General features: G+C 42.0%; 1 protein-coding gene and 1 long non-coding RNA gene across 2 annotated transcripts; both read left to right on the forward strand.

Annotated features, from left to right (window-relative positions):
• The first annotated feature begins 2189 nt into the window (after positions 1-2189).
• On the forward strand, positions 2190-2720 carry LOC147909655 (uncharacterized). The gene is made up of 2 exons (XR_015545252.1): positions 2190-2571; positions 2633-2720. It is a non-coding gene; the product is annotated as an uncharacterized LOC147909655 (long non-coding RNA).
• Positions 2721-12177: 9457 nt separating this feature from the next.
• LOC105151188 (uncharacterized) lies at positions 12178-13005 on the forward strand. Its single transcript, XM_011064744.1, has one exon. It carries the CDS (start codon positions 12178-12180, stop codon positions 13003-13005), a length of 828 nt encoding a protein of 275 aa, XP_011063046.1.
• Positions 13006-19366: the final 6361 nt, after the last annotated feature.

Below are 19366 nucleotides of genomic sequence, written 5' to 3' on the forward strand. Positions count from 1 at the left end.
CCAGTCTTCGACGTCAAAATCACGCTTCTTGAAACTCACGACACATTCTTTCACTAATAGCGGCCTCACCATAAGTATTTGAGAGCATTCGATGAGCCTCAGCTGTAGATTTCTTCATATTGAATCAGAAAATTAAAACCTCCCGCAAATGACGAGAATTTGGCTCGTCTAAAAACTGACATTTTCAATCGAGAATAACTTTATGATGCAGATACAAATCGACTAATGTTTCTATGGGGTTATGTTGACAGATACCCAAATTTATTGTATGACGTCTATGATTTATTTATTTCGACCACCACTTACCGCTAAAGCCATCTATAGGAAAACGGCGGAAGCAAAGTTGTACACCTAATATATACAATTAGATGGTTTATGTTAATGGATGTCTTCGAGCGGTGGGAGCCCGCTGGCATCGGAGGTAATTCGTGAAGTCATACCTAGCGGTGGTGCCGGGATTGAGTTCTTCATATATGCTTGGAAGTAGTGCTAGAACAAGAGGGAGGCGGCCGTTCCGATATATCCTCTGAGATCACGGAGCGGTCGAATTCGGTACTCAGTGGTGCGGGCCGCTGGGCGTCTTCCCTCCGATGTTCCTTTTGGGTTCCCTTTGGATGAGGGCGGTGCGAAGATTTTTTTCCTCCTAAAAAAAAAGGGTTAGCATGAACATGATATTAAGGAGTTTTTGCAATACCAGATATAGTGAACGCTAAAGTCACGATATCTGGTAGAAGACGAAAGTGCGCAATGCTCATCATTTACCATGACGCTATTTAGATAATATCCAATCTTATTCTGAGCAAATAAGGTTCATGATTAGCGTCGACGTTATAACTTTATAATCTTATAAGCATGATGAAAACATAACCATGACCACCACGAAATTTGAACAACGATTCACGAATAAGGATGACCTCGTACTCTTAAAAAAGGTTACATCCCTAAATCCATACGAAGATAAGGAAAGGTGGAAAACCATTGCAGAGCGTGTAGGAGCAGCACACTAAAAAAAATTTTAGTGTACATGTCCGAGGTCATGTTGTTGAGGTCATACAAAATAAACTTAAAATAATAGTTAAAAACATTATACTATTTCACTATTATGATTCGGTTTACATAATTTAAGATGTGAAATTCTTCTTCTGACTAATGATGTTAATTTGTAGATCAGAAATAGAAGAAAAATACACGGAAAAGGAACAGCTTCAAGAAATAAGAGATTTGCAACGGAATATAAAGGAACAGCTGCTTCAAAAAAAAGTAACAATGCTAACCTACAAAACCAAGGAATACAATCAAGAGATACACCATTAAGAAATGTTAATCTGTCGGAAACAAGTAAATTAGAACTTCAAGAACTTACGTTTTCTATCTGTTTAACAAACGCTCCATCAAGTCCGACGTTATCAACGGTAATATTACAGCAAGATTTTATTCCTTTTATTTAACGGATATTCCAATAAGTTCAGCATCAAATCACTATTTACCAGGAACAATAATGTTATGTCCGAGTTGTTTAACTCATATCACGAAAGGCTTAAATTTACTGTGGACTTTGGCGATGATAACGGCATACATTTCCTAGATGTTAAATTAATGAGACAGGAAGGAAATATCATCTTCGATATTTATAAAAAACCCACCAATTCTGGGAGATATCTGAATTATTTTTCGAATCATCCGTTAGAACATAAAAGGGGAGTTATTATTGGGCAATTTGATAGAATTCTATTCTTATCCCATCCTATATTTCAAGAAAAAAACATCTCTGAATTAATTCACACGTTTCTGAGTAATGGTTATCCTTTAAAGTTTATATTTTCTACAATAAATAATAGAATTAAAACGTTGGAAAACAGAACTAATTTAGATAAAAATCTTAAAGAAATTAATAATGAATGTGACTCTAATGTTACTTCTAAAAAATTTTTCACGTTACCATATTTGGGCAAAGTTTCGGAAAAATTTAAAAAACTTTCTCATATGTACGGTTTTAATATAGCTTATAAACCAATGAATAAATTGAATACATTTATTAAGACAGGAAAGGATGCTTTGCCTAAGGATGACCAATGCGGAGTAGTTTATAAAATTAATTGCTTAAACTGTGAATCTTCTTATGTTGGCCAAACCAAAAGGAAATTAAAAACTCGGATTAAAGAACATAAGGCTGATATAAGAAAACCTTCTTCCGAAATTTCTGTGGTCTCACGTCACCGTATGAATGAGATGCATGAATTAGATTGGGATAATATAAGAATTTTAGATAGAGAACAATCTTTAGCGAAAAGAAGAATTTCGGAAATGATACATATAAAAAAACAATCAAGTGGTATCAATAAGCAAAGTGACACGGAAGGTTTGCCTGAGGTTTATTTTCCTCTTCTAAAAAAAGATGTCTCTTTCTGTTAATAAACAATTCTAGAACTTTCTAAAAATTTTGACTCAGATATATAAACAGTGGTAAAATATATGATAGGACAAATAACAACACATAATGTCACGACAAAATTCTAACTGTGTAAAAGAAATATTCGAGATTCATCGTTTGGTTTTTTTGCTGTAAAACAGGTAATGATTCTTTTTCTTTATATTCTGACTAGAAGATTTTAATATATATAATTTCATTTAGAATCAGGAAATTCTTGTTCTACACTTTTCTTGATATGACAATTGACCGTGTAACATTACTGCATGAAGCATCTTCACATACAAAAGAACATGTTTATTTAATTACAACTCTCGACTGTTGAATTTAATGTCAACTAGATGTAACTCTGCGTTTTAAGAATATTATTGAATTACTGAAGATGGCCAGATTGTGGCCGAAACGTTTAATGTTTTAATGAATGTAATAATAATTAAATATCACAAACTATAACTTGTGCTGTGGTTTTTTATGCTCTTATTTTTTATATGTGTTATGTCCGAGTGTTCGGCTCACAGAGAGACGTTCTTGCGTTCGCGTTCCTGCGTACGCACTCCTGCCCGCAAATGACGTACCGCAGTACTTCTGCTCCTAATCCCCGCCTCGGCAATCGCTCTCAGTTTCACAGTTCAAAAACCGCGGGCGGTCTTCTTTAAAAAAAGTAAGACCGACGGTTGAAACACGATCGTAATTAATCTTCCGATTTCATGGAAAATGAACCCGCTGGACTGGCTGTGCGTCCGAAATGTTTCCAACGAAGTCTCTAGGGAGATCCTCTCCGTCCGTAACCGCGTTATGTGCTGCGCGAACGTGAACCCTGCAACTAAGAAAAAAAAATAACACGCAGCTTACATCATAAGATTACAATTCTTTTCAAGTGATAGGACTCCGATTAGTTAACCTTTTCAACTCGTTTCTCCTCAATGTCTTTTTAAATAAAGCGCCAGCCTATCCGAATGTATAATTATATTTTTATGCTTGTTCGACTTGTAGATACAGTATACAATGTCGCTAAGTTGCTTAACTACTATACAGGGTGCGTCACCAAAATCCGGACAAATCGAACAATTCCTTGTCGTGGCAGTCTCAGAGAGCCTCTTTAATGTGTACGATTTGTATCGAAGATCCTCCTCGGCAATTCGATGCATTGTTGGCTCGTTTACACCAACAATCGATGCTAATTTTCGCAACGATTGCCTTGGGTCATCCGAAATCAGCGTTTGAGCCCTTTCAACGACTGCAGGGATCCTCGCGGTGCGTTCTTTTGAGTGATTCTTCCTCGCTGGCATACTGGAACCTTCGTTGGACTGTTCTAAAGCCGTATATTTTGCCACAACGTCATAAACAGTGGATCTCGGATATCCAAAGAACCGAATTATTTCCGTTTCTGAGCGCCCGGCACGAAGGTCTTCGATGATCACGGCTCTTCGATTATACTCCGCACTTGGTTTCAATATCGCGGCCATTTTGAGAATATGACTGTTTACTAGAAGCATCAGGCTTTCTTGGACGCCAATAACAATCTCTGGCGGAGGCACAGTATAGCGGAAAATTTGAATTGAAATTTGTCCGGATTTTGGTGACGCACCCTGTATATAGTCCTTCTCAACTGCTCTGCAACTTGGGAGTTCTCCCCTTCTTTCTTCTAGGATTATATAACCACATTTTCTGTCCCTCTTCAAAATAGATCTGTCTGGCTTTAAGATCGTATCAGGTTTTTGAAGATTGGTATGTGAAGATTTGATATCTATCTGTTTCCTTACTCTTTCATGAATTTCTTCTAGCTTCCTTTTCACTTTACCTACATAATTTTCTGGAGAATCAACCTCCTCAGGTTTTGGTGGATGACCGCGTAACAAATCAGTCGGTAGACGGAGATCTTGAGCAAAATAAACTTTTGGAGTAATTCCATATATAATAGTTTCGTGTTTGGATGATCTGTACGTCAGCAAATATAAAGGAATCCCAGTCTTTTTAATTTTCGGAGATAAATTTTGCCAAATAGTTCAAGAGAGAGAGAGAGAGAGAGATGGTTTGATGCTGACGTTCTACCTGTCCGTCCGACTGTGGATGCAAAGCGGTCGTCCTCGTTTTTCATCCCTAGTAAGCGTGACAGTTCGCGAAAAATTCTCGATTAGAAGTTCCTCTCCTGATCAGTATGAATTTCTAGAGGTACTTCGTGCCTGGAAATAATTTGATTTAGAAATTCCAAAAAACGTAAAAAAACGAATGGTTATAAATTCAAAATTATGAAAAGAAAAGCATAAGGAACCACAGCACAAGTTATAGTTTGTGATATTTAATTATTCTTGCAACAAAAATTGATTATTACAATACAAACATTAAACGTTTCGGCCACAATCTGGCCATCTTCAGTAAATTAATAATATTCTTAAGACACAGAGTTACATCAAGTTGGAATAAAATTCAACCGTCGTGTGTTATAATTGTAAAAAACGTGTTTACATCTATGCGACGCTGCTTCGTATAATAATGTTAGAACGTCAGAAGTCATATCATGAAAAGTGTAGAACGAGAATTTCCAGATTCGATAATTATATTTTAAAATAATTTATTCTATCATTAATATCTTTTAAATGAAGTATAAAACAATAGAATCGTTACCTGTTTTACAGCAAAAAATATAGCGATGAATCTCAAGTATAACCATTGCACAGATAGAAATTTGTCATGATATTATGTGTTGTTATTGATCATATCATATGTTTTACCGCTATTTATATCCATGAGTCAAACAGTTTGGAAAGTTCTAGAATTATTTATTAAGTGCGAGAGAGATCTTTCTTTAGAAGAGGAAGATAAACATCAGGCAAATCTTCAGTATCATCTTTGTTTACTGATCCCACTTATTTGGTATTTTATATGTATCATTTCTGAAATTCTTCGTTTCATTAATGATTGTTCTGTATCTAAAATTTTTATGTTATCCCAATCAAATTTATGCATCTCGTTCAAACGGTGACATGAAACCACTGATATCTCAGAAGTAGGTTTCTTTATATCAGTCTTGTGTTCTTTTATACGAGTTTTTAATTTCCTCTTAGTTTGGCCAACATACGATTCGCAATTAATTTTATAAACCACTCCACAATGGTCATCCTTAAGCAAGGGATCTTTTTCTGTTTTTATAATTGTATTCAACTTATTCATAGGTTTATAAACTATATCTAAACCATGAATATATGCAAGTTTTTTGAATCTTGCAGCAACTTTGCTCAAGTATGGTATCGTGAAAAATTTTTTCTTATTGAAATCATATTCATTATTGTTTTCTTCGCGATTTTGATCTGGATTAGTTCTATTTTTCAAAGTTTTTATTCTATTGTTGATTGTTGAAAATACGAATTTAAGAGGATAGCCATTATTTAGAAGAGTGTGAATTAATTCCGAAACGTTTTTTTCATGTAATTTGGGATGGGACAACAGTAAAATTCTATCAAGCTGCCCAATGATTACTCCTCTTTTATGTGCTAATGGATGATTCGAAAAATAATTTAAATATCTCCCGAATAGGTTTTTTTATACATATCAAAGATGATACTTCCTTCTTGAATCATTAATTTGACGTCTAGAAAATTAATACCGTTTTCATCGGTCAACCGTAAATCTATCGTGATATGAATTAAATAATTCTAGAACTTCTTCAATCTTTTCTTTATGTACAGCTAACACAATGTCATCAACATAACGCAAATAAAACGGTGAGATGATATTATTTGTAGTAAAAATTTTTTGTTCTAAGTCTTGTAAAACAATATTCGCTAGTATAGGAGATAAAAGAGAGCCCATTGGCATGTCAAAAATCTGTTTAAATATTTTTTTATCAAATCTAAAAAATGTGGAGTTAATTATAACCATAATTGTCTTAATAAACTCCTGTAAAGGAATCGAAGTCTTATTTTCAATCCAGTTCCATCTACGTTCGATGCTTTTTAATGCTAAATACATCGGAATGTTAGTGTACATGGAGACCACGTCAAATGATATAATATTAAAATTTCTTTCGATTACCTTTCCATTAAGTTTATCTACTAAATCATGACTATTTTTTAACTAAAATTATTATTATTACTATTATCTATAATTTCTTTTAAGAAGGTCGCCAGTGGATAAAAAGCGCTGTTAATGCAACTAACTATTAATCTTAGCGGATGACCTTATTTGTGAATTTTTGGCAGTCCATAAGATCTCGGAAGTTCGCCATTAGATACATATAATTTTTTGTATACGTTTGGATCAATATACCTCTTGTTTTTCCAATTTTTTAATAAGTTGCTAATCTCTAAAGTTATTTTATTAGTAGGATCTTTCTTTATTAACTTATATGTAGTCTGATCATTAAGAATCTCGTACATCTCCCGATAATTTTCCCGATTCATAATTACCATGGTGTTTCCTTTGTCCGTTTTCGTGATTAGGATATCTGGATTCTCTGAGATGAATCGTTTAACCTCTCTTACACCTTCATGTATAATTTTATTTACAACCGATTCAGTATCACAATTGTTAATTGACTTAAGAATTTGAAATGTTTCATTTCTGACAGATTTACAGATTTCCTCGTCAGCTTTAAACAGATTGTGTTCGACGTGTTTTATAAATTCATGTGTAATTCTTTCTTTGTTGGATAATTTATTGGGTAAATTAAATTGTTGACCTAATTGTAATACAATTTTAGTTTTATTTGAAATATCAACATTATTAAGATTTATGAGCCATTTTTCGTTGATATTTGAAATGTCAAAATTTGTGTTAAAGCTGTTAGGATCAATCTTAATATTGTAAATTGAATGTGTTTTATTTGATATCATATTTTTATTAAATACTTTTTTTGAAATCAAACTTTGGCGATGAAAACGGTATTAATTTTCTAGACGTCAAATTAATGATTCAAGAAGGAAGTGTCATCTTCGATATGTATAAAAAACCTAACAATTCGGGGAGATATTTAAATTATTTTTCGAATCATCCATTAACACATAAAAGAGGAGTAATCATTGGGCAGCTTGATAGAATTTTACTGTTGTCCCATCCCAAATTTCATGAAAAAAACATTTCGGAATTAATTCACACTCTTCTAAATAATGGCTATCCTTTTAAATTCGTATTTTCAACAATCAACAATAGAATGAAAACTTTGGAAAATAGAACTAATCCAGATCAAAATTGCGAAGAAAGCAATAATGAATATGATTCCAATAAGAAAAAATTTTTCACGATACCATACTTGAGCAAGATTTCTGAAAAATTCAAAAAACTTGCATATATTCATGGTTTTGATATAGCTTATAAACCTATAAATAAATTGAATACAATTATAAAAACAGGAAAAGATCCCTTGCTTAAGGATGACCATTGCGGAGTGGTTTATATTAGGTGTTGGAATTAATTCGTAGCGTTTTTAAATGAAAGAATGTTATTTATTTCACATGAGCATTAAAAAATACATTAATGAAAATACTTCCCATCACTTGTAAAACGCTACGAATTAATTCCAACACCTAATAAAATTAATTGTTTAAATTGCGAATCGTCGTATGTTGGCCAAACTAAGAGGAAATTAAAACCCTGCAGGGGGTGGGATCATCTCTGATGCGATCCGACATCCCCGGATGCATCTTGATATGATTCCACTACGGATTTAGCGAACCCGCGGTACTTGAGCTCTCGTAATATCTTTTCTTGCACCACTGGGAGAGACCGAGCGTCCAAGATTGCACCCAACTTCTCGGACGACGAGGTGGGCCCTCTATAAAAGGTCCCCCTGTCCCGTGGTAGTGGTGCGCGGCCACGGGATGAATGGGTGGTGGGTGAACTACCCAACAGCGGCCAAGTTAGGGGAATTGGAATCTATCTCAGCAAGTGAGGGACGACTTTAAATCTGCGCCTTTTGCATTGGAAGTGTCGTCGGTCCGGTGGTCTCTTCGCGCCCGACGCGGTGTGTTGTGCATGGACTATAACGGGATTGTTGACACTCCTCCATCGATGTGTGGGTGAACTTCCCTCCTGTGGGAAGTTTTGCTGTTTTTTCTTCCCTACATCGATGTGGCAGTTATCATCTTGACGCTGAAGAAGATGGAAGACAAACCGGGGAGTTGGTCGGCGTGCTCTTCGGCCGTATTGTTACGCCGGCAACATATACAACATGACATGGACACTGATAACGAGAATAACCGCCTGGGATTCGGAACTCAGGACCGGCTGACCGGGGTGTTGTCCCTGCCCCCGGCATGTCGTCATCGTGCGATGGGCTGACTGCAGGGTTGCCGACGGGCCCTGCAGTTGAACCTGTTACCGTCCGGATGGAAGAAGAGGAAGGAGTTTTGGGTGCGGAGGAACCCGCACCTTCTGGGTCGACTGAGCGGAAGGAGCCTGAGGTTGCCTTGCCATCTCCACTATCGCAGAGGAGGAAAGAATTATGGTTGTTCCTGGACCGTAGAGAGGCTGACGCGGTTGCGGTTGCGGCTGCGGGTGCTTTGACCGAGGACTCGGGGGCTTCCGAATCTGCCTCTGTGGGAAGAGTGTTGCGATCCAAGAGGAGACCGAGGATAGTGGATGTCAAAAAGTATCCAAAAGAGATGAGAATTAGAGTGATGGCGGGCGAGATTGTTAACTCCCCCGTTGCTGATAGCGGGTCGGCTGGCACGTCGGCTCCCGGCGGCTTTGGCCCGGTCAAAGATGCAGGCACGGTGGACCTCACTTTGCATGCATCGACGAGGGGATAATAGTGGATCGTGCGGGCTCGCAGAGTGGTGACGTCTCTTTGGCGCCTACTCCGGTGGAGGATAATGGGGAATTCACGTCTTCCTTCAAGCAGGTTCCGTATAAAGAAGAGGGGACGAAAACCAAAAGGCAATAATGCTTCTCGCCCTCGCGCCATGACGAAAATATCTTCGAAACGGTTGGAGCTTGAAGACGACGAGTGGGATAGGCAGGATTTTTTCAAGATTCCTAAGAGGGAGGCACAAGACCTGAAGAAGAGGAAAGGTCTGGTAGATTGCAGCCTGGATGACAGACTTTCATCCGGTCAGAAGACTGCTATTGAGGAGGTGGACTCTTTCCTCAGATGTCGCCGCAGTCTTCGCCCCACGGGGCGAGAACGACGGCGACCTCGCTCCACGGGGCGAGAACGACGGCGACCTCCTTCCCCCATAGATGAGAGGAGTGAAGAGGAGGACGGTGGGGTGGTGTGCGGGAGTGTCGGGGTCAGTGAACCCTCTACCTCCACCATCATCAGTGACGGCCCTGCGTCTCGGACGCGGAGCGCAGTGAAGCGGCGGCGGATCGCCGATCCTAGGGTCGATCCGCCACCGGAAACAGGATGACCCTCCGCGTGCGCGGGGTGCAGTGGCTCATCATCCTCCGGCCGCGTCGAATGCGCGACCGGGCGGGGAGCCCTGCGCCGCCGCGCGCGGGGGGTGCGCCGCGAGACTTCCTCTCGCGGCGCCGAAGCATGAGGGGCGCCAAACTTCTGATTGGCGCCCCTCGGGGGGCTGGGGATCGCGGCGGGGGCCGTGATCCCCAACTCCCGCCTCCCAACACCAACCGGGGCGGCGGGCGCAGGGGGTGGTGTCCCCCCAGCGCCCGAATAAAGGCGAAGGTGCCAAGCACCGCCCGGGGTCACGTCGTCTCTCAGACGACGCCATAAAAATCCCCGGGCGGGAATAGAAGTTGGCAATAAGCCGACTGGCCTGAGGGACTCCCAGAAGTATGCTGCACGCGTTCCTGGGAGTCCCTCATGTAAGGCCAGGTAAGGACACTCGGAGGGGTTTTAGTGGGTGCAAGCCCCACATAACCCCGAGCTCTCCCCCGAGGCTCGGCATTTCCCCTCCGTTATCAAAAAAAAAAAAAAAAAAAAAAAAAGATGTCGCCGAAGTCGGTGGTGGCTGAGACGTTGCGGGTCCTGGACATTGCTGGTGAGGCTGAGAGGAGGACCCTCACAATGAATGGAGCTCTTCGCCGACAGATTAAGGTTCAAGGAGTCAATGTTGCTAAGATTGCGGTGCAGCGTCTTGTCTCGGACATTGACAAGAGATCGGGGCCTTCGGACGAGATTAGGGCCAATAATCTGGCCCTGAAGAGGAAGGTCATAAGACTTCGCAGGGAGACTTACTGCGTCGCGAGAGGGTCTCCCTGAGGAATCAGGTTGAGTCCCTTAAGTGCACGGTGCAGAGGATGAGGGATAGGGACCGCGGCAGGGATCTTACTTCTTTGGACGAGATCATCCCTGTATGTGACTCCCCTGTTTCGCGCCGCTCTCGGGGACGTTCTTTGCGACGTCGGGACTCTGTCGCGGATGAAGTGGGGCGGGAGACTGGGAGACTTCTCCAAATAGGTCTCCGGTGTATAGGCCGTCTCTAGGTGGAACTCGCAAAAAGTTGGAGGATGTGTCACCTCGGCCCACCAAAGTTGACAGATCAGGACGTATCATTTTGGTGGGCTCGTCGCGGATCGCTTCGGACGGTTGCAGTGATTCGCGAGTGGACAAGGGGACTGTTCGCGGAAGGAAGTGAGGCTATATCAACGGGCGCTCAGCGAGTGAGGCTTCCGTCGCCTTTGCCGACGTATCCCGTGGATGGCGAGGTGTGGACGGTGGCAGGCTACAAGCGTGCACGTAGGAAAGTTAGGAAGAAGAAAGGAAAGAAAGCGGAGGTTCCCAGTGCGAAAGCTGGAAATAAGAATGAATTGGGGTACCGTGCCTCTCCCCTTGAGTGGGGTTAGTACGCGTCGGGATGGTACCAGCAGTGATGTACCCAAGACTGCCCGTGTCTCGTATGCCGCAGTTGCGGGTGGCATATCTGGGAGTCGAAAGGGTGCGGATACCCTACGGTGCGGGGTCCGAGGGTAGTACCAAGCCGCCCTGTCGTGAGGGAATCTAGTTTTCGCGCCCCAAAGACGGCGGCTGACTCTTAAGATGTGCGGAGAGGGCGGACAATTCCGGGCCGTCATATGCGGATGTGGTGAGGTTGGCGAGAGGGAAGATTTCCCTGGAAGATCTGAATATCGCCAACACACGGATCCGGAAAGCGCAGGCGGGTGGCCTTCTCATCGAGATCCCTGGAAGCGAGGAAGCGGGTGCCAAGGCGGAGGCGCTCGTGAATCGTCTCAAGGCGGTGCTGGCGGAGAGTGAATTTAAGGACAGGGTAAGTGTGGTGCGCTCTGTTCGTCGCGCGGAGATCAGACTGATCGACGTGGATCAGTCTGTCTCTGCAGAGGAGGTGATCAAGGCGGTGGCTACCATCGGGGAAGTCCCTGCCACAGACATAAGGACTGGTCCCTTTAGGCCAGGGCGTGGGGGTCTTAACACGGTGTGGGTGCAATGTCCCCTGGTGTGTGCCAATAGATTGATAAAGGCTGGACGCATTAGGTTCGGTTGGTCCTCCGCTGGTATTGTACCCCTAGCGAAGCGGAGACTTCAGTGTTTCCGGTGTTTGGCGGTTGGACATACCAGGATGAACTGCCAGAGTGTGGTGGATCGCTCCACCTGGTGTTTTCATTGTGGCGGAAGCGATGGGCCGCCGGTTGCCGGCTGCCCCCGCATTGTCCAGTTTGTGCGACCAGAAGACTCGCGACGGGACATCGCGCTGGAGCGACGGAGTGCGTGCCTTTCAATGGTCGTGGACAAGTGCCAACAAATGACTCAAACGTGAGCAATGTGGCGGGCACATCCGCCGGGATCGATCGGGGGGCTCCGGTTCTTGCGGATGAGACGGTCATGGATACGGTCGATGGCTAGATTGGCTCAGATCAATTTCAATCGATCGAGACCCTCGCAGGACCTAATTGCTAGGAGTTTGATCTGGGTCTGGTTGCGGTATCGGAGCCAAATCGCGACCCCTGACGAACGCTGGCTGACCTCCACGGATACTCCTCCTTCGGCCGCTGTCACCTGGCAGTGGAGCCGTTTGAGGGTGCCGTGCTCTCCTCGATGGAGGGGTAAGCGGTTTGCAGCGGTGGACTGGGGGGATGTGACTATCGTATCATGTTACTTTCCTCCTAGTCTTAGTGACGGTGCATTTTTGCGAGACTTACGTGAGATGGAGGAGAGAGTGCCTGGACGCCCGGTCATCGTGATGGGTGATTTTAATGCACGCTCGCCCTCCTGGGATCCTGGTCAACCTAACAGGAGGGGGAGACTCCTGGCGGACTGGCTGGGTCTCTTGGACATACATATACTTAACGTGACTTCAGAACCGACGTGCGTGCATCCGCGTGGGGTGTCTTGCGTCGATCTCACACTGGCGTCGTCTTCTGCGGCCAGGAGGATCACCTCTTGGCGTGTGGGATCTGAGGTGGAGTCCCTCTCGGACCACAAATATGTATTCATTGAAGATGCCTCTCTGGCTGGGCCCGTCATTGGAAGGACTGCACTTAAGGCCTTTCCGAGATGGGCTATCGGAAGAATTGATCCGGATCTTTTGGAAGCCGCGGCGATCTTTTCGGCTTGGAGCGGTATTCCTGAGAACGCTGCTCTTGGAGCTAAACGGATGGATCGACTGCTCCGGGATGTCTCCATGCCCAGAAGGGGGTTGCCGAGGAGACCCACCACTTACTGATGGAACCAGGAAATCGCGGAGCTTCGTCGTGCAATGCGTGCAGAAGGCGCCTTACGCGTGCGCGTGGGAGAAGAATCTCTCAGGAATCCCTGCGAGGGTTTTGGGATGCCTTGCGGGAAGCTAGGCGTAATCTTAGGGCAGCGATCGTCCGCTCCAAGATGAAATTGTGGACCGAGTTGGTAGACGACCTTGATAGGGACCCTTGGGGGATGCCCTACCGGGTTGTTCTTGGGAAACTGCGTGCGGGCGGCGCTTTGATCGTGGAGGTGCTTCCCCCTGAGATCGTCGGGACGCTCTTCCCGTCGGACTGCTCTTCATCTTCACTGCTGTGCCGTTCATTTGGCGGGATGATCTCGCGGTCACGATCGAGGAGGTTTTGGAGGCCGGGCTTAAGGTCAAGTCCGGGAAGGCTCCTGGTCCAGATGTCGCGGGAATCGTCGTTAAGGATACCATGAGATGTCTCGCTCGGTTGTGGGCTGGATGTTTTACGAGTTGCCTCAGGGAGGGGCACTTCCCACGCGATTGGAAGGGGGCCAGACTGATGCTCATCAAGAAGCCGAGTAAACCGGATCTTTCCCCGTCCTCATACAGGCCTATTTGCCTGTTAAACGAGGCGGGGAAACTCTTTGATAGAGTCTTGGTTCGTAGGTTGCATAGTTTTCTGGATGCATCGGGAGGTATTGCGGACGGCCAATTTAGCTTTCGCCAGCATCGCTCTACGATTGATGCGATCTGGAGCCTGAGGGTATCCGTTGATGAGGGTCTGCGGGATGGGGGTGTGGTGATGGCTGTGTCACTAGATATAGCCAATGACTTCAATTCTCTCCCGTGGTCGGTCATCGGGGAGGCCTTGGAAGAGAAGGGAGTGCCGGAGTATCTTAGATGCATCCTTGATAGCTATCTATCCAGTCGTGAATTGGCTTACGTCGATAGAGGGGATCGTTTGATGCGCGCGTCTATTTCGTGCGGAGTTCCACAGGGTTCAGTATTGGGACCGACCCTGTGGAATATCGGGTATGATTCCGTCTTGAGGCTTAGATTGCCAATCGGTTGTTCTGTAATATGTTATGCGGATGATACCCTTTTGGTGGCACATGCCGGTTCTTTTGAGGAGGCTCATGTGAGGGCTGAGGTGGGGATCACCTTTCTCATCCGCTCCATAGAGCGTTTTGGACTTAAAGTCTCGGTTGCCAAGACCGAGGCTGTGGTCTTCTAGGCTGAAGAGACACCGGTCGGAGCTACTATTGGGATTGGAGGGGCGGTGGTTTCGATTGGGTCCACCGTGAAATACCTGGGTCTAACTCTGGATTCGCGGTGGACCTTCCGGGACCATTTCCGCCTTCTCCTGCCCAAAGCCTGGGGCATGGCGATGGCTTTGGCGCGTCTTATTGCCAACATTGGCGGCCCTGGCGAGCGATGATGGCGTTTATACGCGACGGCGGTCATGTCGGTCGTCTTATACGGCGCTTCGATCTGGGTGCAGACTGTTGCCGGTGATCGCGGGATCCTGAGGGACCTGCGTAGGCTGCAGCGGCAGCTTGCCCTCAGGATCATCCGTGGATACCGTACAATTTCCCACGAAGCTGTGGCTGTCCTCTCGGGGATGGTCCCATTCGATATAGTCGCGGACCGATTAAGGTCTTACCTTCGGCGGCAGGAAATTATAGTTCGGGACGGTAGTATTGCGCATCGGGTGAGCTCGAGATGGAGCGATGGAGCTAATCGAGATGGAGCGTCACCGCTCTGTTTCGAGGTGGCGTGAGCGATTGCTTGACTTGCCTCCTGGACGCTCTGGTGCGATTGTGAGGGGCGCTTCGTTGAGGACTTGGGGGTCTGGATGGGGAGGGCGCACAGTGCCCTCACCTACCACATCACTCAGGTTCTTACAGGACACGGGGTATTTGAATCCTACTTACACAGGATTGGACGGCGGGAATCTCCGATCTGTCAATTCTATCGAGCGGCGATGGACACGGCAGCGCACACTCTTCTGTTCTGTCCGGCTTGGGCGGAGCGGAGGAGTGAGCTGCTGGAGATAGTGGGGATTGACAGAACCTTTCGAGCGGTGGTGAGGGCCATCGTGCGTTCTCCCGAAGCATGGTCCGTTTTTGCGGACTTCTGCGAAGCGGTTATGCGGCGGAAGGAGGAGGATGAGCGCGCTCGTGAGCGAGGATTAAATCCACCAGGGGGTGCGCTGATCACTTCTCCGTATACGCATAGCTCCGACGAGGAGCCATAGTGGTTCTGCGCCGCTTGCATGTTGTGCAGGTGTATATTTTTGTATATATTTCTGTATATAATTATGTAAATAGTTGTGTTATGAGCGAATTGCGTGTAAATTTAAGCTAATTAATTATGTTTTTATATTCACGTTGGAGTGAGTCATTTACTCACTTCTGTGTATATTGCGGAGAGGCAGTAATATGCTGCAAAAATAGGATTAATGAACCCGTATGGCGGTAAAGAGCCTAGTAGCTCTATAGATTGGTACCCTGATGATATGCAAGAAAGCGGTTCCAGGGTACCTTCCTTTAGTCTGTGTTGTAGTACACAAAAGGGGGGAATTTTTAGTTGGTAGGCGGCCGCTCCGGTGTATCCTTTGGTACCCCTTGGGATCACGGGGCGGTTGAATCCGGCACACCTAGCGGTGCGGACCGCTGGGTATCTTCCCTCCCCGATAGGTGTCCCTTCGGGATCCCCCTCGGGTGAGGGCTGGCGAAGATTTTCTCCTCCCTCAAAAACAAACAAAAAAGAGGAAATTAAAAACTCGTATAAAAGAACACAAAACTGATATAAAGAAACCTACTTCTGAGATATCAGTGGTTTCACGTCACCGTTTGAACGAGATGCATAAATTTGATTGGGATAACGTAAAAATTTTAGATACAAAACAATCATTAATGAAACGAAGAATTTCAGAAATGATACATATAAAATATCAAATAAGTGGGATCAGTAAACAAAGTGATACTGAAGGTTTGCCTGATGTTTATCTTCCTCTTCTAAAGAAAAATCTCTCTCGCAATTAATAAATAATTCTAGAACTTTCCAAACTGTTTGACTCATGGATATAAATAACGATAAAACATATGATATGACCAATAACAACACATAATGTCACGACAAATTTCTATCTGTGCAATGGTTATACTTGAGATTCATCGCTATATTTTTTGCTGTAAAACAGATAACGATTCTATTGTTTTATACTTCATTTAAAAGATATTAATGATAGAATAAATTATTTTAAATTATAATTATAGAATCTGGAAATTCTCGTTCTACACTTTTCATGATATGACTTCTGACGTTCTAACATTATTATACGAAGCAACGTCGCATAGATGTAAACACGTTTTTTACAATTATAACATACGACGGTTGAATTTTATTCCAACTTGATGTAACTCTGTGTCTTAAGAATATTATTAATTTACTGAAGATGGTCAGATTGTGGCAGAAACGTTTAATGTTTGTATTGTAATAATCAATTTTTGTTGCAAGAATAATTAAATATCACAAACTATAACTTGTGCTGTGGTTCCTTATGCTCTTCTTTTCATAATTATAAAATTCTCTGAATGTACTTGTACCTGAAAGAAAATATATTTTTGACTATGCTATAATGCTAAATCAGCTACATTTATAGAATATCTGCATCATGTCGTTTATCAGAGCAATTGTTGTGAAAATTAGCATCGATTGTTGGTGTAAACGAGCCAACAATGCGTCGAATTGCCAAGGAGGATCTTCGTATTAAAGATATGACAGATGCTCTCTGAGGCTGCCAGGACAAGCCGAGTTGCTCGCTTCGGCTCTCATTCTGGCCTCTCAACAGCCCAGATTTAAATCCCTTGGATTACTACATATAAGTACTACATATAAGCGTAGTTGAAAGGGTCAGAAACAAGTCTCAGCATCCCAATATGACGTCATTAAGGACTGCTATTGAGGCACCATTCGTCAGCATGGATAGCGCTATATTACAACGTGCGTGCGAACGCTTCAGATCGAGAATAGAAACCGTTATTCAAGCTAATGGAGGATATATTGAATAATTGTGCTCTACAGGGATCCCTCAAGTGCCATGTAAAAGGATTTTTTATAATATTTAATTTTTCATTAAAAACATTTTGTTTATAGAAATTATTCGATTTTAGTGACATTCTGTACTATCTTTTCGAACGTATTGGGCAAAAAATATACCATGACATGATACATTATCTAAAAACCATATCTACATTTCTATTTTCCATTAACTATATTATCTCTGTAATCATCTATTTGGTTTATTTATTAATCTAATTTATGTACTATAACTTGTTGCAAATTCTTACAAGAAAAATTCTTGAGAGGTCTTTCAAGAAAATTTTCACATACGAATTTCGCGGTCAGAAACATACAAGATCATATAAGAATATATCGCAAACGATATCTAAATAAAATAAGTATTGTATTATAAATCAAGAATCTTGCGTGAATCTTACACTCATGTTACATGAATCTTATAAGTATATTATTTAACTCTTACATACATATTATATACATACATATTATGTGAATCTTGCGCGCTGGTTACGTAAATTTTGTAAGAATGTAACTGGAGTGTCATTATGAAAATATTACAAAAATATTATTGGAATTTGGTGTGATTTATTGCTCGTATCCTAGTAAATAAAATGGAATGAAACAAGCAAGAAATCGTTGAATGGGATTTAAAAGAATTCATTTTGGCTCAAAATGAATTCTTTTTACACAAATTGTACATGTATTGTATGCATGTACGGCTTAGTTCTATATTAAAAAATTAACTTGCTAGTATTGTTATCCTGAGAATCCCATGGGCTAGTTTATATCGTACACTTGATACAGGTATTAATTAATAACTTTCTATTGAATTATCTTAATTTCAATGATACGTATAAACGTATATATGATGCGTGTATTTAATTAATCATTTTGATGTATGTTGTACCTATTTAGTACATCATTCTCAAACATTGTTTAAAGTTAAAATAATTTAATAGAAAGTTACTAGTTAATACACATATCACAAGTGCTCGGTGTAAAAGAAATCCACGATTCTTTTAGCATGCAAATAACTTTTTTAAAAACTTGTATGTAAATAAAAGAAAAGAAGATGCATGTTCAAAAATATTAGATTACTCTACATACAGTTTTTCCTCTTAGATCATTGTGTGTCAGTTACGGAGATTAATCAATCTAGATATATAATTATATTTTTCTCTAGACAAACCTCGTTCTCAACCTCGTAACTCTCAGAACCAGAGACACTGTACAAAATCAGTGCCGACAGATGGGATTCATTATCAACAGAAGCCACATACATGTAATGATATATCGTTATATAACCAACAGAAAGTTGAAGAAAAAACAAAAGTAATAGATCTTACATATGATGTCGCATATAGGATTGTTTGAAAAATTCATAGCAAATTAATTGTTGAATATACAAATTTAATTTGTGTCTCTGTAAAACTCGGTAATTTAATAATATTTAGAAACCTAATTTCTTCCTGACACAAATTACGATATATTTTCTTACCATAATAATGACTGATTTACAACCTTTTTATTAAAAGTAATAAACTATTAATATTAGGTGTTGGAATTAATTCGTAGCGTTTTACAAGTGATGGGAAGTACTTTCATTAATGTATTTTTTAATGCTCATGTGAAATAAATAACATTCTTTCATTAAAAAACGCTATGAATTAATTCCAACACCTAATATATATATATATATATATATTAAAAGTCCCCAAAAATTATAATTAACATTTAATATATATATATATATATATATATATATATATATATATATATATATTAAAAGTCCCCAAAAATTATAATTAACGTATATACAGGGTGGCATGAATATACGTTCTACCACTCGCGCGGGCCGCGAGAAGCGGGGTTTACCGTCGCGAGCATCTAAGCTCAAACAGCGCGGTGCGCCTGCTAGGTCATTCCCGTTCCTCGCGGCTCGCGCGCCGTTTGCTCGGTGGGCCGAGCCTTCGACAATAGTAAGTCGAGCGGACACGCGTATTCGGCTATCTTCAAACGTTAATATCTCGTTAATTATTGCGAGCATTACAAAATGATAGAGGACTTTTCTACTCAATTTAGTCCACTCTACCTGCTCGGGATGAGTGAGGCCGTATATGCATGCCCAGTATATATATGTATATCACCCTGTATATATATATATATATATATATATATATATATATATATATATACAGGGTGATATACATATAAAAATAATGTATTACTAAAAGTATCCAAAAACTACAATTAATGTGTATATATATATATATATATATATATATATATATAT

The sequence above is a fragment of the Acromyrmex echinatior genome, chromosome 5, assembly GCF_024713525.1.
Source record: "Acromyrmex echinatior isolate Ae372 chromosome 5, ASM2471352v2, whole genome shotgun sequence".
In the NCBI taxonomy this organism is placed as follows: domain Eukaryota; kingdom Metazoa; phylum Arthropoda; class Insecta; order Hymenoptera; family Formicidae; genus Acromyrmex; species Acromyrmex echinatior.

What these genes read in the sequence shown, in the direction of transcription:
- LOC105151188 (XM_011064744.1), top strand. Translation starts at nt 12,178, where the DNA reads ATGGCTAGATTGGCTCAGATCAATTTCAATCGATCGAGACCCTCGCAG.